This window comes from Suricata suricatta, chromosome 6 (genome assembly GCF_006229205.1).
Source record: "Suricata suricatta isolate VVHF042 chromosome 6, meerkat_22Aug2017_6uvM2_HiC, whole genome shotgun sequence".
Taxonomy (NCBI): Eukaryota; Metazoa; Chordata; class Mammalia; order Carnivora; family Herpestidae; genus Suricata; species Suricata suricatta.
This window is the reverse complement of record NC_043705.1, coordinates 10,958,185-10,985,703: the sequence shown is the minus strand read 5'-3', so window position 1 is coordinate 10,985,703 and position 27,519 is coordinate 10,958,185. Positions and strand designations below refer to the sequence as shown.

General features: G+C 44.1%; 1 protein-coding gene across 2 annotated transcripts in view; it reads left to right on the top strand.

Moving 5' to 3' along the window:
* KCNN2 (potassium calcium-activated channel subfamily N member 2) overlaps window positions 1-27,519 on the top strand; it is a 163,727-nt gene that overhangs the window by 26,251 nt on the left and 109,957 nt on the right. For both annotated transcript variants that reach the window (XM_029941948.1, XM_029941949.1), the window contains exon 4: window positions 20,769-21,187. In XM_029941948.1, coding sequence (XP_029797808.1) covers window positions 20,769-21,187 — 419 coding nt within the window. The remainder of the gene's footprint in view (window positions 1-20,768; window positions 21,188-27,519) is intronic.

Genomic DNA, 27,519 nt, shown 5'->3' with positions numbered 1-27,519 from the left:
AGCAGGTTCCAGGCTCTGAGCTGTCAGCACAGAGCCTGAGGTGGGGCTTGAACCCACGAGCTGTGAGATCATGACCTGAGCCGAAGTTGGACGCTTACCTGACTGAGCCACCCAGGCGCCCCCTCGCCTTAGGTTTTCAGTGTCTCTGCACGTTCTGTGCCTTTTAGCTGGAATATACGACTTCCATCCATCTGTGTTTGGACCCCGTTCAGATTTCGCTCTCTGGGAAGCGTTTCCTGACCTAGTTGTCCGTCTCCTTTGTAATTAGCCTCCTGTAGTGTCCCCGTACTAATCTAATACCATTACAAGTCATGATGATGACGCCCTGGTCATATTTGCTCAGCCCTTTCCGTGTGCCGAGGACTGTGCTCAAGGGCCATCCTTGGATTACCTCGTAATTGTAGCATAACGGTGAAGTAGTCGTATTATCTTAGTGAGGTGAGTGAAGCAGGCAGAAGTCACTTGTCTGAGAGATCGATGGCTTGAGTGTTGTGGAGGCTTTTCAACACCGTTTGCACTGTTGACTTGCGGAGTTTGCTGTCCTGCATCGTGGGCACTGGACATCACAGACTTATTTCACTGATTTTGTGTCTCCACTTGGGATGACATGGGGTAGAGGCCCCAAATGTCTGCTCGTCCCATTGAATTTGAAGCCTACCTACCTTCCTTCCCTCCTTCTTTCCTTCCTTCCTTCCTTCCTCCCTCCCTCCCTCCCTTCCTTCCTTCCTTCCTTTTAATGTTTTATTTATTTTTGAGAGAGAGAGAGAGCATGAGCAAAAGGAGGGCCAGAGAGAGGGGGAGACTGAGGATCCGAAGCCAGCTCCCCGCGACAGCAGTGAGTCCAATGCGGGGCTTGAACTTGCAAACCATGAGATCATGACCTGAGCCAAAGTCAGACACTGACTGAGCCACCCAGGAGCCTCCTTTCTTTCTTTCTTTTTTTTTTTTTTTAATGTTTGTTTATTTTTGAGAGAGAGAGAGAGAGAGCGAGCATGAGCAGGGGCGGGGGTCAGAGAGAGAGGGAGACACAGAATCCGAAGCTGGCTCCAGGCTCTGAGCTGTCAGCACAGAGCCCAATGCGGGGCTCAAACCATGAGATCATGACCTGAACGGAAGTCAGATGGTCAACTGACTGAACCACCCAAGCACCCCTACTCCCCAGACTTTAGAATGCAGGAACATAGAGTAACCTGGTTTTCTCTTTCTTTGTTTGTCCTCAGATTTTTTGTCTCCTCTGCCAGTGTAACGATCACATGACCTTCGTATCAGTTTCTGGCAGTAGCCTCAGTTTTGAAACTAACATGTTCGAAAGACACAGGGAACTTAAAACTTCCTGCCATCTGAAAGATGAGTGAGAATTCTCTCATTCTTGTTTTTTAAAGTTTGTTTATTATTTATTTATTTATTTAGAGTGCAAGTGAGGAAGGGGCAGAGCAGAGAGAGAGAGAGAGAGAATCCCAAGCAGGCTCCATGCTCAGCACAGAGCCTGACATGGAGCTCAATCCTATGGCCCTGGGATCATGACCTGAGCTGAAATCAAGAGTCGGACGCTCAACCAACAGAGCCACCCAGGCGTCCCTCTCGGAATGATTTTGCCTCAGGGAGCTACCACTCTGTTGACCACCACTGATTTATCAGCAAGGTTGCTGGTTCTTCTTTTTGATGGAGAACCTTCCTTGAGAAGTAGTCCATGGAGTTTTCCTTCCCTGCCTTCCTTATTTTCTCCACCCTATCTTTAGGATGCAGTACTTCTTTGTCAGGCCGGTTGGTGATGCTGGAATCCAAGCATGACTGCATAGATTTCATTTCCTATCCTGTGAGAGCAGGAAAATGGACCGCCCACGGGTGCTGGGGAAGACCAGACTTTATCACAGCCCGAGGATTGCTTCTATAATGAAGCAGTATGAAAGATGATTTGTCGGGCTTTAATTCAGAGAATACAGATTGATGGGCTGTGTTTAAAAGCACCAGTACCAGCCCTGCCTGATTGGTCTTACTGTGCAGGTGTTCCGAGCTGGGACTCACAATTTGGACTTAATGACAGTTAATTACAGGCATGGCTAGTTGTCACAGACTTGCCACTTAATGTTTATTTTTTGTCACCTTGTTTTTAAAACCAGGAAAGTAACTATTAATGTAACACCACATGGCAGCTACAGACTAGTAAAGGAGACTGGTTTTTTTTTTTTTTAAAGGAAGTTTTAGGGAACTAAACACTAAGTTACGGTGTAGTGCATTTGTGCTTAACCTTGACTGTCATCAGGGGGTTTAACTTGCTTTGTAATGCTCTGTTGGAGCTAACTTTGAGGGCTTAGCTTAGAAACACACACAAAAAAAGTACAATGCTAAAAAAATTGTTCTCTGGGGTTTGTACTTAAACTTCGGGCTCTCATTTCATGGGTTTCTGGGATTTTTTTTAATGTTTATTTTTGAGAAAGGGAGAGACAGAACGTGAGTGGGAGAGGGGCAGAGAGAGAGGGAGACAGAGAATCCAAAGCAGGCTTTAGGCTTCTCTGAGCTGTCTGCACAGAGCCCGACGCGGGGCTCCAACTCACGAACTGCGAGATTATGACCTGAGCTAAAGTCGGACGCTTAACAGACTGGGCCATCCACGTGCCCCTCTGGGATGTGTTTTCCCATTTGCCAAGACGATGAGAACTTGAGCTTGAAGACTCTTTTTGGAAACTCTCCTCCTTCACATCTTCTTCCCTGGCTTCAGTTCCAAGAGAACCTTTTGTTGTATTCGAGAAGGGAAAGAAGAAAGACTTGGAGCCCCCTCTGCCCACCCTCCCCCAAGTCAGGAGGGAGGCTCAGAGGAGCTTCCCCAACATTTCAGAACCGTTCCTTCCCAGAGGCTCCTTGATATTTGCCTTCAGTATGTGTGTGTGTGTGTGTGTGTGTGTGTGTGTGTCTGTGTGTGTGTGTGTGTGTGTGTGTGTGTGTTTTCTCTCCAGATTTTATTTCTCAGAGGTGAAAAGCACATCACAGCCAAAGATGAACAATATTTCATTTTCTTCCAAGTCATATGCTGCTCCTCCTGGCCACGCAGCACCTGCCACTCAGAATGGTGCATGCAGCCCTCCAGCTCATGGTTTCCTGTGTTCACGAAACGTAACGTCTTTATAACCCAGCTATAGTATTTGTGACTCTGTACATTTCACAGAGCTGCTGTGCCATTCCCATCATTTCGCAGCTGGCTTTCTTCTTTCACTCCACATGATACTTTGGATGTATAGGCTAGTTCACTTATATTAATTATAGCAATGGATATTTTGGTACCTATTTTTGACATTTATTTTGACTTCATGTTTTCTCACTGCTTCTATCTTTCTCCTTTCTCTCTTTCTGTTGGGTTATGTGAGGATTTTTTTAAAAAAGTCTTGGGGCGCCTGGATGGCTCAGTCGGTTAAGCATCCAGCTTTCGGCTCAGGTCATGATCTCATGGTTTGTGGGTTTGAGCCCCACGTCGGCTCTGTGCTGCCAGCTCAGAGCCTGGGGCTGCTTCAGATTCTGTGTCTCCGTCTCTCTCTACCCCTCCCCTGCTCATGTTCTGTCTGTCTGTCTGTCTCTCTCTCTCAAAAATAAATAAAACATTAAAAAAAGTTAAAAATTCTTTTTTCCCCTCTAACAGCTTAGATGTTACACAATTTCTTTCCTCTCTTTTAGTGGTTACTCTATAATTTTTAGCAAATATGTATCTTTAATCATGTCTCAAGTTAGAATTCCTTTACTAATTGCCCTCAGTGTAATAACCCTTAGAAACCTTCCTTCTAATCCTCCCACTGCTGTCCATTTATGTTATTTTTTTAATTTAATTTTTATTTTTTATTAATATTTATTAAATTTATATTCAGTTAGCATAAAGTGCAACAGCGATCTCAGGAGTAGATTCCTTAATGCCTTTTACCCATTTAGCCCATCCCCCCTCCCACAACCCCTCCAGTGATCCGCTGTTTGTTCTCCATATTTAAGAGTCTCTTATGCTTTTGTCCCCCTCCCTGTTTTTATGTTATTTTTGCTTCACTTCCCTTATGCTCATCTGTTTTGTATCTTAAAGTCCTCATATGAGTGAAGTCATATGATATTTGTCTTTCTCTGATTTCACTTAGCCTAATACCCTCCAGTTCCATCCACGTAGTTGCAAATGGTAAGATTTAATTCTTTTTGATTGCTGGGTAATATACCATATCTTCTTTATCCATTCATCTGCCAATGGACATTTGGGTTCTTTCCATACTTGGGCTGTTCATAGCGCTGCTATAAACACTGGGGTGCATGTGTTCCTTTGAAACAGCATATCCGTATCCCTTGGATAAATACTTAGTAGGGCAATTGCTAGGTCGTAGGGTAGATCTATTTTTAATTTTTTGAGGAACCTCCATACTGTTTTCCAGAGTGGCCGCACCAGTTTGCATTCTCACCAGCGGTGCAAAAGGGTTCCTCTTTCTCTGCATCCTCACCAGCATCTGTTGCTGCCTAATTTTTATTTTTTTTAATGTTTAATTTTGAGAGAGAGTGAAAGAGAGCACGAGCGGGGTAGGGACAGAGAGAGAGAGAGAGGGAAGACAGGGATCCTAAGCAGGCTCTGTGCTGACAACAGAGGGCCCTTTGCAGGGCTCAGACTCACAAACCATGAGATCATGAGCTGCGCTGAAATCAAGAGTCGGACACTTATCCCACTGAGCCACCCAGGTGCCCCTGTCCATCTACGCTTATTGATGTCCAGGATCTTATTTGTATCTTGCTTCTCCAACCTCATTCAAATTAATCATTATGATGATGTGAATGACAGTAACCGCTTACAGTCCGTTTTTATTTAACCTTACTGGCATGCTGACTTGTTTCTTTGCTCCTCAGACTCCTCCCTTTTGGGTTCCATTTCCTTCTTCCTTGTCTTCCCTCTTAAGCACGTCTTGTTGCTCCTCCTCTTTGTGCTTGAAAGTGCCTTTCACGTTTTCCCCCCTCCCTGAAAGGTAGTTTACCTGTGTACGGACTTCTAGACTGACTCGTTTTCTTTTAGAACTTTGAGGGAGATTACAATCCATTATTTTACATCGATTTTTACTTTAACCATGTAGGTAGAAACATTCCTAAAATGTAGACCCAGCTCTGATGGTTTTATACACTCTTTCCTCCAAAAACAGGATCTGTTAAATCTCATGGAGACTTTAAGTTCAAGTCTGCATCATTTGTTTTGGAACATGAAGTGCTGCATTGTATCATAATGCAGTGATGTCCTTTTGGTGATTGTTGGATCTTTTGAGACTTTGTATCTGCCTTTTACTCTGTGTGTGTGTGTGTGTGTGTGTGTGTGTGTGTGTGTGTGTGTGAGATGCATACACACATGCAGCGTGTATTTTGTGTGTTTTTCCTCTCTGCTTTCAGCTATAACTGATTTACTAAATGTGAACCAATTCTCTTCCTTCAATCTGCTATTTCCTTACCCATTATTTTATTATTTACTAATTTATTTACTTAGATGTTTATTTTTGAGGCAGACAGAGCATGCGGGCATGAGGGGCAGAGAGGAGACACAGAATCCAAAGCAGCCTCCAGGCTCTGAGCTGTCAGCATGGAGCTCGACCCGGGTTCACGAACCATGAGATCAAGACCTGAGCCAAAGTCAGATGCTTAACCAACTGAGACACCCAGGTGCCCCTTAGTATTTATTTTTGAGAGAGAGAGAGAGAGAGCGCGAGCGAGAGAGAGAGCGAGCGTGCGCACGCAAGTGCACATGTGCAGGAGCAGAGGAGGAGAGGCAGAGAGAGGGAGGGACAGAGGATCTGGAGTTAGCTCTGTGCTGACAGCAGGGAGCCCGATGCGGGGCTGGAACTCACAAACCGTGAGATCATGACCTGAGTTGAAGTCAGATGTTTCTCCCACTGAGCCACCCAGGCGCCCCCTTAAAGTTGTTTTATGACTGGCTAAGTAACTGGTGTGAGCAACAGGCTTCTTACTGGGGCCCATCTCTTGGCCCCATACTTTGAAACCATACAGCCCTGGCTCCTTCTTTAACCCCTGAGCCTCACTTAACTCATTCTTAAACTGGGGATGATGATAACCGTGTCTACTTTCCAGAGTGGTTAGGGGTTTTATTATTTAAACTTTTTTTTCACGTTTATTTATTTATTTATTTAACATTTTAAAAATAGTTTATTGTCAAATTGGTTTCCACACAGCACCCAGTGCTCTTCCCCACAAGTGCCCTCCTCCGTCACCACCACCTCTTTTCCCCCTCCCCCTCCCCCTTCAACCCTCAGTTCGTTTTCAGTATTCAGTAGTCTCTCAGGTTTTGGTCTCTCCCTCTCCCCAACTCCCTTTCCCTCTTTTCCTCCCCCTGGTCCTCTGTTAGGTTTCTCCTGGTCTCCTGTTAGACCTATGAGTGCAAACATGGTTTCTGTCCTTCTCTGCCTGGCTTATTTTGCTTAGCATGACACCCTCGAGGTCCATCCACTTTGCTACAAATGGCCATATATCATTCTTTCTCATTGCCATGTAATACTCCATTGTATATATACACCACACCTTCTTGATCCATTCATCAGGTGATGGACATTTAGGCTCTTTCCATGTTTTGGCTGTTGTTGACATTGCTGCTATGAACATTGGGGTACGTACATGTGCTCCTATGCATCAGCACTTCTGTATCCCTTGGGTAAATCCCTAGCGTGAAAAAATCCCTAGAGTGAGAGAGACAGAATGTGAGGGGAGGGGCAGGGGCAGAGTGAGAGGGAGACACAGGGTCCGAAGCAGGCCCCAGACTCTGAGCTGTCAGCACAGAGCCCCGCTGCAGGACTCGAACTCATGGAATGTTAAGATCATGACTCAAGGCGAAGTCAGATGGTCAACCAACTGAGCCACCCAGGCGCTCCATTGGGTGGCTATTTGTTTTAAATGAATGAATACACATAACAGGATAGAGAAATTCCTGGACCTATTAACATATGGTGAGTTGAGCGTACTTTAAAATAGCTTTCACATTTTCATCTCAAGTACTGTGGATACTTCGAGGCTCCATACAACCAAAGTTAGAAGAAAGTGTCCTGGATAAAGACTGTGTAAGTTGGAGAAAGCCTAAACTTGGAAGCAGTAGTCTATTTATGTTACCACAGGGTATTGAATGGAACATGCAGGTTTATTTAAGTGTTTGCTTCTGCCAGAGAAGCGTCCAAGCAGCTCCTGCCACTCGGGGTCATCAGAGTGAAGATGGGACATTTTAGACATCATAATTTCGGTTGGTGGCTAAGTGTTTATTTGCTTTACAAATATTTGATTTGCACCCACCCTTTCAGTTCAGCCACTGTCCCCACCCCCATCAAATGATGTGAGTGCTGTGAGACATGAACTTGAGCTGCAGGTGTTTTCAGTAATTCATGACATGACCCTGGCCAAGTTCTTTCCATTGTCTGTGCTTTAATTGGACTGTTATAAGGGCAAATAAAATAATAAAAGCAACTGGCTTTTAGCTAGCTTTTTAAGTGCTTAAAATAACTGAGGAGATGATAACACATTTTAGCCAGTAGCAATAATTACTATAATGCTTTCACATGAAAATATGTGGTTTTTACCAGTTTAAGTTAAATTTTTTGAATCAACTCAGTTGGCTTATCTTCAGTTATTTCACAGCCTTAGGACTTGCCGTGTTTATTTTGCTTGCTTAGGATTTATTCCTTATCAACCTCCCAAAGGACCTGAGGACGATTTTCAGCATCTGTCAACTCTTCACAGAAGTGTGCTGAAAAATTAGTACAGAAGTGACCATGGAGGAGTTTTATTCCGGTTTCTCATTTCCTCTTGTCTGGATTTTTATCCTTTCCAGTGGCTACAACCAGTGATGTCACTATGTCTGTCCATCTCTTCTTACTCTACCTTTCATGCATTAAGAGTACATTCACTCAGGGAAGTCTGCGTGGCTCATTCGCTTGAACCTCTAACTCTTAATTTCAGCTCAGGTCATGATCTCACAGATCGTGGGATGGAGCCCGGCATTGGGCTCTGTGCTGACAGTGCGGAGCCTATTTAGGATTCTTTCTCTCTCTCTGTCTTTCTGTGTCTCTGCCCCTCCAGCCCTCTGCCCAAAATAAATAAATAAATATGAGAAGGAAAAAAAAAAAAGAGGACATTCATTCATTGGAGGCCAACTGTGGACCCAGAAACTGAAATTAATTCTTATATAAGAAACTATCATTTGTTGAGCACTCTCCTACACCATAGGAGACATACTCCGATTAGACCCTCCTTACATGATAAAACTGAGGTGTAGAAAGTTCACATAATTTTCCTGAGGTCACAGAACTAGTCACAGATGGAAAGTCAAGCGGAACTTAATTATGCCGGAATCTAGATCCTACAGCACGGCCCCCCTGGCCATTCGCCTCTGTGCTTCCTGTGACATCACCGTGGGGAGAACCAGGCTGGGAAAAATAATTCTCTTTCTGGGGAAGTTCACAAGTAATTTCGAGATTCAACTTACATAAATTGCAAAGCCCTGTGGGAGTAATTCCCTGGCAATATATCAGCATGTGTAAAATGCCCGAGTGAGGCCACAGAAGGTGTGAGCCCCATTAGAGAACCCAGGTGAAAGGGGGTTAAGATTTTAAATAAGTTTGAAGAGCAGCAGGTTGTAGATTTAAGATGACTGTCACTGGACCTCAGTGTTCAGTTCCAGGGTTTTTGTTTGTAGACAGCTGTTGTCTTAAGTTTGAAGAAGAGAATTTTGGAAACTTCTAATTTGAGCAAATGGTAAGAATCCTCTCAAAAATAGGTACGTTGGAAGTTTCTAGAACTCTCTTCAACACTGACTTTGCTTTAATGTCCTTCCTTACAAATTCCCTTCCTTGTCTTCCTTGATTAAATTTCCCATTTTTATATCACAAGTTAACGTTGAATTCATGTGCTTTTGCCCTCTTGAGGGCTCATGGAATACTATTACTAATTCATGGGGTCGCTTTCACTAGGGCGAGCTGAGCAGCCCTTGCCTCATTAATAACCATCCAAGGTTGACGTTATTTTAAATTTCTGTAGTTGAACAAACTGAGGTTGGAAGAGATTAAGTATCTTGCGCAGAACCATTTAGCTAGTAAGTGGTCAAGCCAGAAATGAAATCCAAGCTTCCTTGGCTCCAAAATGTGTGTGTGTGTTTCCTATGAGTCACACTACGTGATATTCTGAGCAGTTGGTTGATATTTAAAAGGCATGAACCAAAGCCACCCACCCAAAAGTAACTCCACCAGTCAAGAGATACTGTGCCTTAAATTCCAGTACTTGAGATGCATCCCTTTGGAATTGTTTAGCTGCACTCTCCCCAAAGTGTTTCAGTTCATGATCATTCTTTATCTTTTATAGACCTTCACACAGCGCTTTAATGTGGATTAAATCAAACGTAGGCATACTTTTGCCTGCTCAAAGAGGAGAAAACCCAGGTAACGGTGGCTTACACAGACCGGGTGAGCGATGGCTTGGCCCAGTGGCGTAAGAAGTTGGGGCTGGCATAACAGGGAATCTTTTTTTGTTGTTTTATTTTTTTTATGTTTATTTTTGAGAGAGGGAGGGAAAGTGTGAGCAGGGGAAGGACAGAGAGAGAGGGAGACAGAGAATCCAAAGCAGGCTCCAGGCTCTGAGCTGTCAACACAGAGCTGAATTCGGGGCCCCAAATCACGAACTGGGAGATCACGACCTGAGCTGAAGTCAGACGCTCAACTGACGGAGCTCCCCAGGGACCCCCATCTTGTTATCATTCATTTGGTCTTCTTCTCAAGGTCACAGACAGCTGCTGCAGACCCAGGGCACCCCCTCTTACTTAGGCTTAAAGGAAGGGAAGGAAGGGAGCAGTGCCAGCCAGATGTTATTTCTATCCAAAAAAGCAAAGCCTACTTAATGAGTTTTCCAGCAAACTTTTGCTTCTGAATTCCGGTGAGAGTGGCATCCCGTGGTTGCACATACATGCAAAAGAGTCTGGGAACGTGGGTATTTCTGTAATGGACACACACAGAGAGGAAGAGGGATGGGAATGACATCGGCTCAGCCAGTTGACAGTGTTGCCCACAGCGTAGGATGCGCATTCGTTGCATCCTCCAAACTATTTTCAGAGGCCGCAAAGAACATTGTCTCTGTGTGAGCTATGATGGATGTAAGGTCCGTGAGGTTTGAATGACTTGCCAAGGTCCAAGAACAAATTAGAGTATGTGGAATCTGAGCCTGGGCTTCCTGCATTCCTGGTAAATTCTTTCTCTTCTACACTCATCGCCCAGGGAGGAGTGAGCAGTTCAGTGATTAAGACTTTCCTGCGTTGGTTCTGAAATCCTCCTCCCTGGAGGCAGAAATCTTTCTGTGCAGGCGGCTCCAAAAACCAGGAAAAGGCTGCAGGCTTGGGGTGAGGGAATGACAAAGCCAGTGTGGTCTTGTTTCTTCCCAGTTTTGCTCGGGACTGGACATTGGACATGAATTCTGAACATAGCTTTTCTGTGTCAGCTGCCTCCCGGCTGAGGGTCTTGCAGGAAATTTCAGTGAGGCCATTGAAAAGACTTGTCTCAAAAAAAAAAAAAAAAAGAGAGAGAGAAAGAAAGAAAAGACTTGTCTCTCTTCCCCTCTTTGTTCTTTGACCTGGTCTGGGACGGGCAGGGGCAGTCTAACTTCTGTGTTGACGGCGTCTCGGTCAGGCTTTGATAAAGAAAGGCCTCATTATTGGCTTGCGTCTCTGGTGGCTTTTTCACTCGCCTTTATACAAAAGTTGGTTTCTAAGGAAGGGGCCTCTTTTTTGGGTGAAGACATTTCCGTGCATTTTCTTCGGGCCATTATCCTGCAAATATCCTAGAGCTGAACTTGGAAGGTCACAGTCCTGAGTTTTCCGAAGGGTGCAGGCGACCCCGGAGGAAGGGAGGGGTGGGCACCACGTCCTGCTCCTTTCCTGACCCCTCCTCTGCTGTGGCCATGTCCACGGGCACTGTAACCATTCCGTGGCATTTCTCTTCCTCACCCATCCCTGTGAGGCTTTTTAATCTTTGTATCCACAGAATTTGACAAATAGAGGCATTTAATAACTAAATTGGAAAAAAAAAAGATCTTGGCTTTATTGAATATTTGGTTTAAAGGTTAACCAAGAAAGCTGACTTAGTTTTGTTCAAGTTGCTGAAAACAGTTATGTAATGTAATGGTTCAAGGTTTCACCTTAGCAAGCAGAACGTTTTATTTATATGTATTCCTCTTATTTTATTACTTTGTGTGTGAGCAGAATATGTTAGATGTATATTGGATTCCGTGTGCTTGGTTCTGTAGGTCGTGGTTGTGACGGTCAGTCACTACTAGCCTCTAGTTTTGCACTTTTCCACATGTAGACTGTTAGGATGCCTTGGAATGTCTCACGACCTCCTTTGTTCTCACTTTTCCTTCCTCTCTTGTGTACCACTCATTATCCCTTATTTTTATTAATGTTATTTTTTCACATGGTTCTGAAATAGCAAAGTATTAACAATGGTGCCGTTAAAAATCTCCTTCCCATTTCTAATCCCCAGCCACTCAGTTTACCTCCCCTACACCATACTTAGCATTCTTTCTAGAACATTCTTTCAGAGATATTGTGTGCACATACAAAAATTTATTCTCCCCCCTTAACAAAACTACACATGTAGTAATTTTCAAACTCAGTTACTTCCTTGATTACTTTCTTCAGTAGTGTATAACAATTTTCCTCATCTTTTTTTGTTATGTTTATTTTTGAGAGAGAGTGAGCACACACAAGTGGGGGAGGGGTAGAGAAAGAGGGAGACAGAGAATCTGAAGCAGGCTCTGTGCTGACAGCCGAGGGCCCAATGTGGGGCTCGAACCCAGGAACTGTGAGATCATGACCTGAGCCAAGGTCAGACAGTTAACCGACTGAGCCACCCAGACGCGCCCCCTCATCTTGTTTTAATGTCCTACTATTCCATTGTGTAGAAGTCCCTAATGTGTTTAGCCCCCTCCCTTACTTGTGGATATGTAGATTATTTCTCATCTTTTGCTGATATTCGAGCGAGGCTGTAACACAAGGTCCTATATGTTCATGGTCACATGTGCAAATATATTAGTAGGGCAAATTTCAGATGGCATTGCCTGGTCAGAGAATATGCGCGTTTCCAGCCTAGTGATTTGCCCTTCTCAAGGGTCGTGTGGATTGCACTTGCATAGGTGCATTTGTAGGCAACATATGAACATACCTGTAACCCATTCCTCCACCCTTCTAGTGTGTTACAAAGCTGCTTGACCATTTTGCAACATGACAGGTCAAAAAAAAAAAAGGTATCTCATTTTCTTCCTATGATTGAAGTTGAGCACCTTTTTGTTCCCCCTTAAAATTAGGTTGAAGAGACATTTTTAGTTCTTTTTCTGTGGTCTGCTCTTTATGTCCTTTATCCATTTTTCTGGCGGACTGCTTGTCTCTTTTCGTAAGGATTTGTAGGAACCTATATTTATGCCAGGGAAATGAGTCTTTTGTTGTGAACACTTTCAGTTCAGATAACAGTTGTGAACATTTTCCCCACGTGGTGGTTTTCTTTTTACTCTCTTTTGTTATACTTTTGGCTAAGTGCAGAAAACAGAAGTTTGATGTAGTTTTAAGGCTTTGGGGTTTTTGTCAGTTAAAAGGCCTTCCTTTTAGTGAGCTTACAAAGTAATTATTTGTTTATTTATTCTTATGTTTGTTTATTTTTGTTTATTTTTGAGAGCGAGACAGAGCATTAGTGGGAGGAGGACAGAGAGAGAGGGAGACACAGAATTCGAAGCAGCTCCAGGCTCTGAGCTAACTGTCAGCACAGAGCCCGACAAGGGGCTCAAACCCACGAACCATGAGATCATGACCTGAACCGAAGTCGGCCGCTTAACTGACTGAGCCACCCAGGCGCTCTACAAAGTAATTCTTACGCAGTTTCTTCTAATATGTTGGTAGTTTCTTTGTCTAAATCTTTCTAATATCTAAATTTTTGGCCCACCTGGAGTTTTTCTTGGTATATTTGGATTCAGGCATCAGTTCAACTTTGTTTCTCCGGATGGCTGTATAGTTGTTCCCAAGTCATTTTTCAATAAACTCTATTGTGTTTCCTGGTTTGACTGTTTTCCTCTACAGCACTATGAGATTATCTGCGTATTGGGTCATTTTTGGACTTTCTATTCTGTTCTATTTCACCCTCATTTATTTTGTATGCCAGTATTATATGGTTTTAATTATTACTTTAGGAGCACCTGGGTGACTCAGTTAAGCATCCAACTCTTTTTTTTTTAATGTTTCATTTATTTTTGAGAGACAGAGACAGAATGCAAGCAAGGGAGGGGCAGAGAGACAAGGAGACACAGAATTGGAAGCAGGCTCCAGGCTCTGAGCTGTCAGCACAGAGCCCGATACAGAGCTCGAACCTATGAACCATGAGATTATGACCTGTGCCGAAGTCAATTGTGTGATCAGCTGAGCCACCCACTTCACCCATTAAGCATCCGCTTCTTGATTTTGGCTCAGGTCATGATCTCACAGTTTGTGAGTTTGAGCCCTACATCGGGCCCTGCACTGACAGTATGGAGCCTGCTTGGGATTCTTTCTCTCTCCCCCTCTTCCCCTCCAATGCTTTCTTTCTCTTGAAATAAATAAAATAAACTTAAAAAAAATCATTTCTTTAATAATCTGTTGGGGCTTCTTCTTTCTTACTTTTCTTACTTTTCGGAGTTCTCTTGGTTATTTTACCTCTATTTACTTTCTTAACAAATCTACGACTACAGTTATTTTATTCAGTATCTATTTTTTAAGCCCCACATTTGTGCTGAGCCTGCCCTGGACCCTTTGCTAGAAAGGAAACGCGGGACATGTAAGACGCTGTCCCAGATCAGACTGCAGAGCCTGTAACCTCACTGGGGAGGAGAGACCACGCAGAAGGCAGCTGGGGCTTCAGCGCCTGAGCTTTCACTCTGGAGAGTTGGCAGGGCAGAGGTCCCCACGCCGGCAAGTGACTTGACCCTGAGGAAGGTCTCTCTCCCTGAGCTCCAGCCCCTCTTCCTGCTTCGTGGCCTCCACTGCCAGTTCATCTCGGAGAGTGGGCTTCAAGGGTCTCAGGGCAGATAACACACAGTTGCATTGGGAAGTTCAAGCTGGTGCGGAGGGGTATTTTCTGGGGACAGACTCTGTGTTATGCCTGCTGGCTACTTTAGACCTCCGGCGAAGACCATTAACCGTAGCTCTAGAATGCAAACAGATTGAAACGTCATCATGCATTGCCCCTAAAGTCTTGCTCATTAGCATCAGCGTGAAAAACGAGTATAAAGATGTCTTGGCATCCATCATTCTGATTACTCTAACTCCCCCCCAGGTGAGCTTGAAACCCATCTGTATTTTGATCATATGCAATCTAATGGGAGTATTTTTACAGGTGGATTTTAATACATGGATTCTGGTGTTGAATAGCTGGGAGGTTAAGAATGTTTTCCATTTTCTCTAGAGAAATATGATTGTACAATTTCGATGGACAGCCCTGCTTGACAGACTGCTTGACCTTCCAGCTGCCCTCTGGGTGTGGGGTCCTTCTGGACTTGGCCTTGTGTCCTGTCCTTTTCTCTCCACCTCCTCGAATTTTCCCACCGATCTCAGAAAATGACCTGACTACCTTCCAAGTTCATTCCCCTGGTCCAGACTTCTCCTCTCAGTGACTTGCATATACTGCTGCCTGCTTGGTGTCCGTGCTCAGATGAGAGCGGCCAATGTAGAATCTTTGCTTCCCTCCCCCCCGCCACCAGCCCACTGTACTCAGGAAATGGCACGGCCATCCACTGTGTTTTCCAGAGTAGAAACTCAGCCACCTAGGATTCTTTTCTTTCTTTTATCACTCCCACATTCTGCCCCTCTGCAAGTTCTAGCAAGATCTGCAAACTATATCTCTAGCGCGCCCACTATCTCCATTTCCATGGCAACCCCACCCCCCCAGTCCAGGTCATGGGGATACTAACTACAGCCAATCAGACGCTGTAGTCCTTCCTCCCCTGTGTCCTCTGGTATCCCTTAAAGTAAAGACGAACCCTTAAGGCAATAAACCAGATCATGCCTAATACCCTTCAGTGAATCGCTGTGGAGCCTGGAACGAGATCCAGTGTGGATGCCACAGCCAACAACATCCTGCATGTCTGATGCCTATTTGTCTCTTCCAGTTCGTCTCCTTCCACTCGGCCCCGTGATCATTTAGTTTCAAATACCCCTGGTATTCTTTTCTTTCCTTAAGCACACTCAGCTTTATAAAGCTCATGCCCTTACCCTGTGCCGTTTCCCCTGCCTCGAAGGTTCTTTTCCTGGCTGTTGATGGGACTGGCCCCTCCTGTCTCAGGAACTTGTGCACGTCTCCCCGGCGCCCATATCTGCTGTCACGTCCAGTGTGTTTTTCTCTTTTTATCACTTGTTTGTTTCCTTCAGGGCAGTGTCCACAGACATCATTGCTTTATCAAATTGCTTCGAGCCTGCTCTCTTGACTTTGTCTTTCTTTTCCTGGTGCAAGTCAGCCTCCCAGAGCAGACCCTCTGTCTGCTGTCAGTCCTGTCATACGGCCAGAATGTAGCACGGTGCCTGGTGTGTGGTGAGTGTTCAGTACACTGGATATTTAGCAAATGACTGAATAAGCAGCAGGCAAGGCTGGAGATGATATGCAGAGTAGAATAAAATGTGTTTTTTTTTCTATTTTTCCTTAACTCCGGCCTTGAAATATGTAGCGTGATAAAATGAAGCCAGAATAAACTCATTTGAGGTGTGGATGAAACCCCTTGTAGTAAAAAGTGACCACATGATAGAAAGTTTCTCTGGGGAAGTTACGGAAGAAGAATGTTCTCTGGACTTCCTAGGGAATTGCAAAATGATGTTGCCATAAAGCCTCAGCATTTAGTAGGATGTGTTCTGTACAGATTTGAAGCATGGCCAGCTTTACTTCATTTCTATCACGTTTTCATATTCCCATTTTCCATGAGCAGATTCAATGAATGTTAGGACCTATGCAGTGATTAAGGTAGTCAGTATTAAATAAAATGTGACAAGGCAGTTCATTAAAAAGCATTTATTGTTCTTTTCTAGGTAGACGTGGTTCCTATCCCCAAGGAGCCTCACAGACAAGTGGGGGTGATAATCTAACAAGGAAATCCTTACTCTCCCTCTGTGGTATCAGTAACCATTAATAAGAGGCATATATGGGAATCATGGAATAGAGGAGGGAGTTTCTAGGTTTGGCAAGGGCACGCACAATGTCCTAAAAAGAAGTGAGCATGGCTCCTTGGTCTTAATAGGAGTCTGCTAGGTGGGAAGACTTTCCAGGCCGTGGAGCAGAATCCATAAACACATAGAAGCAACATTAAGATAGTGTGTTCTGGAATCTCTGCAGCCAGAGGGAAAAGGTAAGGGGACTAGGCACTGGGGTTGAAGAGATACACAAAACCAGACTGCAGAACTGGCCCCTTTGAATGGCTTTCATCTTGATAGCAGGTGGCTGATGTAATTGACATTTTTACCAAGGTCATTAAAGGATAGAGGTAGCTTTCAAGTAGAAGACTCTGGTCGTGGAGACAGCCCAGTTAAGTACAGAGTGAGGCAAATGTCAGAGATGGTCCTCAGGAGACCAGTGGCACTTAACTGGGGAGGGAGGAGGAAGGTGGACTGTTTTTCAAGTTTATTCATTTTGAGAGGGAGAGCACAAGTGGGGGAGGAGCAGAGAAAGTGGGAGAAAGAAAATCCCAAGTAGGCTCCATGCTCAGCACAGAGCCCAACGTGGTGCTTGATCTCACGCCATGAGATCATGACCTGAGCTAATATCAAGAAGAAGCTTAGAAGAAGGTGGATATTTAAAGGAAAGAGGGCTGGATCCTTCTGAGTGGTGCAGATGGAAAAAAAAAAAAAGTCATATGTCACACAAGCCAAGAGAAGAGATCTTTTTTAGGAAGGAAGGAATGTTTAATGTCAGGCAGGTCAAGTAAAATGGAAGTAACTGGATTTCATAATCAAGTAAGATGGAAGGACTGGATTTCATAATTAAGGTGTCTTTAGTGACCTTCCCAATAGTAGTGTTGGCAGGCGAGTGGCGGCAAAAGCCACATGGGCATGCTGGGGGATGAAAGGGAACTGAGAAAATGTCACCTGTGGCACACAGAGCTGGGGGCAGGGGTGGTAGTAGGAATGGGGAGGGGTTCTCCTTTGTTTCTTTCCCTTTGACCCCATCCACTAGATGGGAGAGGAAGCACAGAAACCAGATTCTTCATGCAGGAGAACTGGTTTGGGGTATACATTGCTTTAGATTTTTTTCTTATCAGAAAACAAGGGGAGAGGGGTAAGATCTGGTGTGATGGTGGCCGAAGTAGAAAATAGAGGGCATTTCTTTCTTTCTTTTTTTTTTGACATTTATTTGTTTTTGAGAGAGAGAGAAAGAGCGTGCAAGCAGGGAAGGGACAGAGAGAGAGCAAGGCACAGAATCTGAAGCAGGCTCCAGGCTCTGAGCTGTCAGCACACAGCCTGACATGGGGCTTGAACTCACGATCTGTGAGATCATGACCTGAGCTGAAGTCAGATGCGCAATCGACTGAGCCCCCAGGCGCCCCGAGAGCATTTCTGACATTAGGGGAAAGGCAAGGCCTTTGAGGGGAAAGGTGATTATTCAGAGCAGGTGCTAGGGAGGATGGGGGAATAGTCCTGTGTGATGCTGAGGGTTCAGCCAAGCCTGAAGGCACAGGTGGTCCCAGTCCATCTCAGCACCACGGACAGCGGGTCCCGACTTGGAGGGCACTGGGGCTGGTCCACCTGCATGCAACAGGGAGGTGGGCATCTGTGAATGCTGGTGAGGTCACAGTTGAGATGGGCATAAATGGTGGGAACCAGCCCAGTTAAGGAGGCGAGCAGGTCCAAGGAGCAGGTGCATTGTGAGTGATGGAGGGAGGGCGCCGGTCCTGGAAAGATAGGAGACCCTTTGGGAGCAGTCAGAATTCTCCTATCTCACCTGGCATTTCACCAGTTACCTGGGAAGGCAGCTGTCTGCATTTATGCCACTCTTGCCCAGAACGGAGCGTGGAAAGCCTGACTTGGAATTGCCCTCCGAGTCTGCGGCACAGCTTAGGACTATCTGGTGGCTTGGTGACCCTTTGAGGGTAGATATGATGTTTTGCCAAGCCATCCAGAGTCAAGCTGGGGGAAGAAAGTACACAATCAAGCTGGGTTATACCATTTTCAGTAGAAACGGAAATGTGGATTTAAATAACAAGATTACTTTTCTTATGTGACTTGTGCCAGGCCCTGACAGCAGTTTCTAAAGAAGGCAGTGACAGCATCTTTGGAATGTATATAGCCTCTCAGAGTAACTAGGTGAAGGTACATTCTTTTGGATGTAAACATCTCAAGAGATTCTGGGATCCCAACGCTGGCTGAGACAGAGTTGAGCAGGCTTCTACCAGTATACCCATCAATCTTCTTGTGTCTGTTATTGGAATCCTTTATGTCAGTATGGTACTAGAGGGCTGAGACTAACCAAGAATATTTCTCTTTTTTTTAAGTTTTATTTATTTATTTGGAGATAGAGAAAATGCAAGCACGTTCACCAGCAGGGGAGGGGCAGAGAGAGAGAGAGAGAGAGAGAGAGAGAGAGAGAGAGAATCCCAAGCAGGCTCAGTGCTGTCAGCACAGAGCCAGATGTAGGGTTTCATCTCATTCCGTGAGATCATGACCTGAGCCAAAACCAACAGCCGTACGCCTTACTGACTGAGCCACCCAGGTGTCCCCAAACAAGAATATTTCTATAGTCAACTTGTCCTGCTCTGTATTTGTGACCTGTTTCTTTCCTGGAAGCTGGAAAAACATCTTCGCTGTCTATTAGGGACTTTGAAAGTCCCTAGCTGGAAACTAACGATAAGGGCAAAACTCAAGCCATTATGTTGCCAAATGTACCTTACGTTGTTAACATTTGGTATGCGCGTGAGAGATTCTGCTGGCTCTCTGTCTCCTTGACGTCCCAGAAAGTTGTCAGGCTCCTGTCCCTGCAAACTAACACTGAGAGCATTATTGGGATAGTAGCATGGGAAAAGGCTTTGCCTGCAGGATAATTAGCCTAGAATGGGACTTGCAGCCAACATGGAGACTTGCTTTCCTCACTCCTCAAGAGCAGAGCACCTGGGCTCCAACCTTAGAGCAGACCCACCCTGCCTGCCTCCACTGTTCACTTACCTGAGAATGCACTGTTCTCATTCTGGGTGGCTTTCCTCTCATGCTTTCTGCTTGAGTTGGGTACTTACCAAAAGGCAAAGAATATGTCATCTTTTTTAGTGGGGGAGCGCCACTGGCATTCTGGCAGGCAGGTCTTTCTTGCGCGTGGGACTCCCAGAATTACAGCGTGTTTGGCACCCCTGGCTTCCTGGCTCCAAATGCCAGGAGCCCCCACAAGTCACTGTGCAGTCAGAAATGTCCCTGCACATTTCCAGATGATGCCTCTGGTTGTTTACAGACTCCCAGAGCCTGGTGGCCTCGTTTACTGAGAAGCCAGGGAAGATGCATGAAACATTCTTTTCTGTCTCTTTCAATGTCTGCCCACCTGTCTATCTACTTACATATGTATCTATCTCATCCTCTTCATTATTTTTTTCATTGTGGCGTGGGGAATGATGAAGTTTATTTTTTAGTTTATTTATTTTGAGCGAGAGTGCAAGAAGAGATGGGGGAGAGAGAGGGAGAGCGTGAATCCTGAGCAAGTTCTGTACCATTAGGGTAGAGCCCAATGCAGGGCTCAATTCCACCAACCGTGAGATCATGACCTGAGCTGATATCAAGAGTCTGATGCCTAACTGACTGAGCCACCTAGGGGCCCCAGAGTGACAGACATTTTTAGAAAGAACTTTTATTAAAGAAAGATTGGAGGGGTGCCTGGGTGGCTCAGTCAGTTAAGTGTCCAACTTCAGCTCAGGTCATGATCTCACAGTTCGTGGGTTTGAGCCCCACATCGGGCTCTTTGCCATATGGTGTTCTGGGAAGTTGGAGTGCAGCCTGCTTTGGATGCTGTGTCTCCCTCTCTCTCTGCCCCTTCCCCTCTCACACACTCTCTCTCTCTGTCTCTCAAAAATTAACATTTAAAGAAAAAGAATCCTTAAAATATTACAGAAAAAGAAGAAGAAGGAAAGATTGGAAACAAATGAATAATCCAAGGGAAGGCTAAGGGAGAACAGAAGGAAAGAGAAGGTGGAGCAGTAGGTGGAGAAACTGGAGAGAGTGTTTCGGCCACACTTGTTCTAGTCCCTTGTGGTTTTCTCCCCGAAGCCAGTAGCATTTCCCGTAAGGACGCTCATGTACAGTCGCGTTACAGGCCATAACAGACCGCAGAGGTGTAATAAATAGATTTCACTGAGCACACGGTTATGACTGAGGAAGGTTTAGATCCAGACCCTTGATGAGGAGAACAGGCTGTTCCTAAGGCAAGTCCACTGCGGCTTCATCACTGAGGGGGGTGTTTTGCTGACGGGTGCAACCCCTTCTCTTAAAATGATGCCACTTACACAGTCATCCAGGAGCATCGGCCCTGGAATAATCTCAGCTCCTGTGTAGCAAGTTTCTCATTTTAATTTTTGTAAAACCAAGTTATCTTTTGGTGCCAATGCCATTTTCTAAAAATAGCGTGCCTGGATAGCATTTAAGCGTTAGAATCTTACGTTGCCGTGATTGCTAAAACATCCCCTGTTACGTATCTTTAAAATCTGCACTAACGCGTTGTGGACCGTTCATGCCATACTGAAGCTGATTTTCTACTTTATTTTTTCAGTTGTTCATGGTGGACAATGGAGCAGATGACTGGAGAATAGCCATGACTTATGAGCGTATTTTCTTCATCTGCTTGGAAATACTGGTGTGTGCTATTCATCCCATACCTGGGAATTATACGTTCACATGGACGGCCCGGCTTGCCTTCTCCTATGCCCCATCCACAACCACCGCTGATGTGGACATTATTTTATCTATACCAATGTTCTTAAGACTCTATCTGATTGCCAGAGTCATGCTTTTACATAGCAAACTTTTCACTGATGCCTCCTCCAGAAGCATTGGAGCACTTAATAAGATAAACTTCAATACACGTTTTGTTATGAAGACTTTAATGACTATCTGTCCAGGAACTGTACTCTTGGTTTTTAGTATCTCCTTATGGATAATTGCCGCATGGACTGTCCGAGCGTGTGAAAGGTAAGTTTGTTTCTTTTCCTGAGAACGTACTTTGCCATATGGTGTTCTGGGAAGTTGGAGAAAGAACACGTTTTATGTAGACCAGGGGCCCACGTAAGGGACTCACCCTTGAAAACATTGCATTCGCCAGTGGGCTGCTTTGAAACGAGTCTGACGAAACTTTGCTTAACCGGTTTGCTTACAGTAATGCCTTGATGATGTATTTTTCTTTCTGATCTGATGAGTTTGCAATAGAGGGCTGTCTTTGTAACCTGTGGGAAGACTTGGAAACAAATCTCAGGGGAGATATGTGTTCAGTGGTGATATCGAATCGTGCTGGTGCCATATTGGTTACAGCCTGGATTATTGCTGAAACAGAAATCCAGTGGAAACGTGATGATTCAGGCTGTCTGAACTTCAGGGAACATCTCGGTGTGGTTCTTTGACAGTAGTGCCTGTTTATAATGGTGTTCGTGGGATTGATGGTAAGGAGCTTACAGGAATAATATTTGGTTTTTACTGAACTCAACAATTAGTAAGACGGGGAAGTGTGTATTTGTTTTATTGTCTGAGGTGCTCTGGTGGTTTAGAGCTAGACACACATTCTCAGAATTCAGGCGCTTCCCAGTGAGTCTGAATTCATTAGTAAATAGTGTCAGTGATCTTAACCTTGCCATGTAACAAACAAACAAAAATAGATTTGTTACATAAATAGAAGGAACTCTGTCATAATGAGGGGGGAGATCTCATGTGACCTTGGTTAAGAAAATCCAAGTTGAAATTAGCAATAGACAGCAATGATTTAATAGTTTATAGAACTGTTACATATTTGTTCTTTGTAGTAACCAGATTTTTTTAAATTTAGCTTTTGAAAACCAAAGTTGTATTATATTTATATTTTACATTATATTATATAATATATATTATCATAATTTAAAGAAGAAAATTATCTATGTGACGCTTGTTGCCAAAGTAGCAAACTTATAATGCCCCTTCGCAATTTCGATTTTTATAGAAGCAGTCACTTGAAGTTCATTGAGCTGAGTTTTTGAAAACTGCTTTTCATATTTCAGAATGATATTGCTTATTTTGCAACTACTAGATTTTTCATCTAGATTTTTATGAAAGTTGGGGTTTGAGTGTTTTTTTCACACGTACCACCCCCTTCCTGACCCTACTCCCAAAAGGGTAATTTCCATCTACCCTATACATGCTGTATTTGTAGTTGAACAGAATAGTATGTTGTTAGCATTTTGCTTTTTATTTTCCTGAAATCACTCTCATTTTATAAATATTCTTTTGCTAGATTCGTGTATATTGAGCAATCTATCAATTTCACCTTGAAAAACAATTCTTGCTTCTAACTTCCTCATCCATCATGTTAGGGATTTCCTTTGGCTTCTTTGTATGCTGCGTACCCTTTCTCTAAAAGTTTATTTTACTTATTTTGAGTGAAAGAGAGCATGGGAGGGGCAGAGAGAGGGAGAGAGACAGAGACACAGAGAGAATCCCAGGCAGGCTCCATGCTTGAACTCTTGAACCGTGAGATCATGACCTGAGCTGAAGTTGAGAGTTGTATGCAAGCCAATTGAGCCACCCAGGTGCTCCTACCCTTTTTCTTGAACTTCATTTCTCCCTTTCTCTTATTCCTTCATTTTGGTAGAATTCTTCCTCCAGTAGCTTTTAGGAAAAGATAGCAGGCGAGAGAGAGGTTTTCTCCTGAGCTTATATATATGGCCACTCTTGTCTCATGCTTCTTTGGTAACTAGGCTGGGTATGAAACTCTAGATTGGAAATGACTTTCCCTCAGAATATTGAAGACTTTATTTTCTTCTAGTATCCAAGATCCAGCAGACTGATAGTATTCTCACTTTTTCATGCCTTCCCCCCCCAACCCCTGGAAGCTCTTAGGATCATTGTTCTACAATTGCATCAGGATATATCTTAGTATGAGTCTATTTTGGTCTAGAGTACTGAGAATTTAATTCCTGTTCAGTCTTGGAATTAGTGTCCTTCAGTTATTGGACATTTTCTTGAGTTATTTTATGATTTTTATTTCTGTGTTTTGCCATGTGGATAACCTCATTTTTATCTTCCAAAATTTCTATTGGAATTTAATTTCTTTTTAATATATATTGATTTCCAGTATCTCATTTTTGATCCCTAAATGCCCATTAAAAAAATAGCACTATGCTTTTATTGTTAGAGATATTGTTTTATTTGTCCAGAGATGTTAATGATAACTTCTGATATTTTTTTCTCTTTGTATATATATTGTTTCCCCAAAGATTCATTTTTGTGTTGATTTTGGCTTCTATTTTTTTTATGGTTTTTCTTTTTGAGAGAGAGAGAGCGCGCGCGCACGTGAGCATGAGTGGAGGAAGGGTAGAGAGAGACAGGGAGACAGAGAATCTGAAGCAGGCTCCAGGCTCTGAGCTGTCAGCACAGAACCCAATGGAGGACTCAGACTCATGGACCGTGAGATCATGACCTGAGCTGAAGTCATGTTTACCAACTGAGCCACCCAGGCGACCCTTGGGTTCTATTTTAGGAGGTTTCCTTAAGTAGGTAGGTAACCTCCGCTGTTTGCTTGTACTTGACAGCGAGGCACTCAGGAGTTGAGAGATGGAACTTTCTCTGCAAATCCAGAACTTGTCCACTGTGGGCTTCACTGCAGGGTGCTTTGGGTGGGGGGTGCAGAACACCAATTTCAGTATCTTTACCTATTTTCTGTTTCCTGAGCAACCTGACAGGCTTGTGGGAAGTTGTTTCTCCTGTCCTACCATGAAGGTGATAGCGTCCTAGGAATTGGAAGACAGGGCAGAGAAGAGAGCTCAACTGTTCATGTGTGAACTTTTATTTGTTTTCCTAGTTGTAGGATAGTCGCTTTCTCACTATGGTGCTTGATGCCCTGCAGCAGCCCACAGACCTCTCCCTGACTGTAAACTTCCTGGCTAGCGCCAGGTTGCAAAAGCATTACCAGCTGCATCGAGTGGAGGAGGGAATGCAGGTATCTTCCTGCTTTTACACAGGATTTGAACCTGTCCTCACATTTAAAGTTCTTTCCTGATCTCCACTTGCAGAGCTACTGGTCCCAAGGATTCTTGACTCTTAGCGGGGCTGGGCGGGGGTTGGTTCTCAGCCAACATGGCTGTCGTTTTATGTTTCACCACTCCTGGTCTAGCGTTCTTCTGCTGCCTGGGAGTCAGGCAGGTCCATTCTCACATGGTAGTTGGCTTTTTACTTCAAATACTGCCTTGTCATTCATCGTTGCTGTCCTTCTGGGTTTAAGCTTTTCTTGTTGGTTTGTTTTGTTTGTTTTGAAATTATCTACAGTCATTTAAAAAATTTTTTTAAATGTTTTATTTATTTTTGATACAGAGAGAGACAGAGCATGAGAGGGGGAGGGGCAGAGAGAGAGGGAGACAGAGAATCCGAAGCAGGCTCCAGACTCTGAGCTAGCTGTCTGCACAGAGCCCGACGCGGGCTCGAACCCACAAACGTGAGATGTGACCTGAGCCGAAGCCGGCCGCTCAACCGACTGAGCCACCCAGGCGCCCCTCTACAGTCATTTTAAAGGGATCTAGGGAAGGAGCTGAGGGCAGCATGTTTGTTGGCTTGTCTTATTTTTACAAGAAATTCTGCAGTGACTAGGCTTTAACATCGAGTATCTGAATCTTTTTGAGAACTTTTCTTACTAAGTATGGCAAATGAAGGATTGAAGTCTATTTATTTATTTATTTTAATGGTTACTTTTAATGTTCATTTTTTTTAAAGAGATAGAGTGCAGGCAGGGGAGGGGCAGAGAGAGAGAGACAGAATCCAAAGCAGATTTCAGGCTCTGAGCTGTTGACACTGAGCCCAACATGGGGCTTGAACTTAGAAGGGGTGAGAGCATAACCAAAGTCCTATGCTTAATCGACTGAGCCCCCCAGGCACCCCTAAAGTATTCTTTTTAAGGAAAAATAGACTCTTTTGTGCTAAAGCTTTGTTAGCTCAGAATCATGGTATTTAGAGGCTTATGACATTTTCTGGAGCAGATATACCTATAAAGTTTGAAGAATAAGTATGGCAGACGTTGGCTGATAAACCCATTTAAATTATGAAGATTGCCCTTAGTTAGAAATTATAGAGAACAGCACAATGGTGGGGGTAAAAGCATAATTTAAAGCTTTTAAGAAATTTTATTTATTTATTTTGAGAGAGCAAGAGGGAGAGAGCGCCCCACTCAGGCTCTGTACTGTCAGCCCAGAGCCCCGATGTGGGGCTCGAACTCACAAATCATGAGGTCGTGATATGAGCTGAAACCAAGTTGGATGCTTAACTGACTGAGCCACCAGGTGCCCCCCCCTTTTTTTAAAGCTTTTTTTTTTTCATACTTTAATAGGATATACGTCTGTATGAGTGATTCCCTAGTGCATCTACTCTGCAAAGGGCCAGTGAAATAAAATAGCCTCAGAATTGTGCACATGCCATACATGTTCTTTTTAAAAACATCCATCTTAACTGTTGTTAACTGTTCCTTCACTGACTTCAGAAGGCCTGAGGCAAACAGAGTCACGTCTTCCTCGTAGTCCCTGGTGTGGATGTTTTTTAACATGCTGAGGTTGCGCAGTGACAGACCAGTCCTGTGTTCATATGAAAAGGCACTGGAAAGTGAAAGTTGCCCACTTCACGTCAGGAATGGGAGTTTGGAACCTGCGGTTACATGGAGGACACAAACAGTAGCTGTCAGGGAAGGGGCAGACACCAGACTCCAGACCGGGGACACTGAGATACCATTCCACTTGAGCCATGTAGGGGCTATGAGGCCTCAGGCCAACCAACCCACTTCTTTCTGTCTTCATTTCTTTGCTGCAAACAAAATGGATTGATCAGCTTTCCTCTTCTTTTTTAAAAAAATGTTTTAAAGATTTATTTATATTTGAGAGAGAGACAGAGACAGAGGATGAGTGGGGGAGGGGCAGAGAGAGAGGGAGACACAGAATCGGAAGCAGGCTCCAGGCTCTGAGCTGTCAGCACAGAGCCCGATGAGGGGCTTGAACCCATGAAATGTGAGATCATGACCTGAGCTGAAGTCAGACACTTAACCGCCTGAGCCATCCAGGTGTCCTGGTAAGCTTTTTTTCTTCCAAAGATAACATTTCCTAATTGTGTGAATGTGGAAAAGAAAAGAAAATCCTTAACCAGCATTTTGATGGTAGATTTTCCCCAGTTTGCTTTTCATTTGACTTCCCATTTTTCTGCACAAAAATCTCTAGATCATGACTGGTAAGATACAGAGGTTAAAAAAAGAAATTTGCCTTAGTTGTTACAAAGTGGATTTTGATATGATGTTGTCCACTTCTCACATGTCTTAAATGTTTCCTTCCTTCTTTCCTTCCATCCTTCCTTCCTCCTATTGTGAAGTTTGCAATACTTCATTCAATACACAGCTCTCCAATTTCCTTGGTTTGGAATTTGGATTTGAACGAACCCCACCAAACCCGAGGGTTCTGGGCCATATTAAAGGAGGATTCACACCTAATAGAAATTCTATTCTTCTTAGTTAATTAGATCAAGTCCAAGAATATTTTTTTAAATGGAGAGAACTTTTGAGAGAGAGAGAGAGAAGTGAATGGCTTTCTAGAGAAGTTTGCTTTGTAGATGTATCCCTCTCCCTCCCCTGAGCCCCGCTCATCTAGACGCTTCTGAAATGTTCTGTGCTAACGAGGAGGGCATCCTGTAGGAGATGGTGGTATTACTTCTCCTGGCAGCTCATGTACCTCTGACTGACCTGTAAGGAATAAAAACTCCTTTGTTCTTTGATTTCTCTCCCACTCTCCCTTTCTCTCTCTTTCTTCCTCTCCTCGCCCCCCTCTTTTGAGAAAGGCAGGAAGAAGCTGAGTAGCAGTGATCTGGCATCATTTCTGTAGCCTACATTTGTCAGGCGGAGACTGCGCTAGACCAGCATCCCCTTCCTCTCTGGTTTCGCTTGGCCCTTATGTTGTAGCACATATCAAGCCTGGAAAGAGCACTTTCTTCTAAAACAACTTGGAAAGTGTGGGCTCATGCTGATAAGGGATTTCTTGTTCATGCAGACTAAAGCCAAGGCATTTAATCACATTTATCAAGAGACCTTCAGGAACATTTGTGTCTTACAGAAAGTCTAAGCCCCATCCTTTGGGACCCTAAAAACTGGGAACTATTCAATCTTGTACTTTCTGAGGCCTCATCTTTTTCATAAAGAGCACAGGTGAGCGTTCAATGCAAAGTGCGCTTCACCAGCCACTCTCTTTAAGGAAACTCTTTTACGAGGAGTAAGAGCAGATACTGTGGACCGGGGCTGTATTACACAAAGGAAATCATCTTGC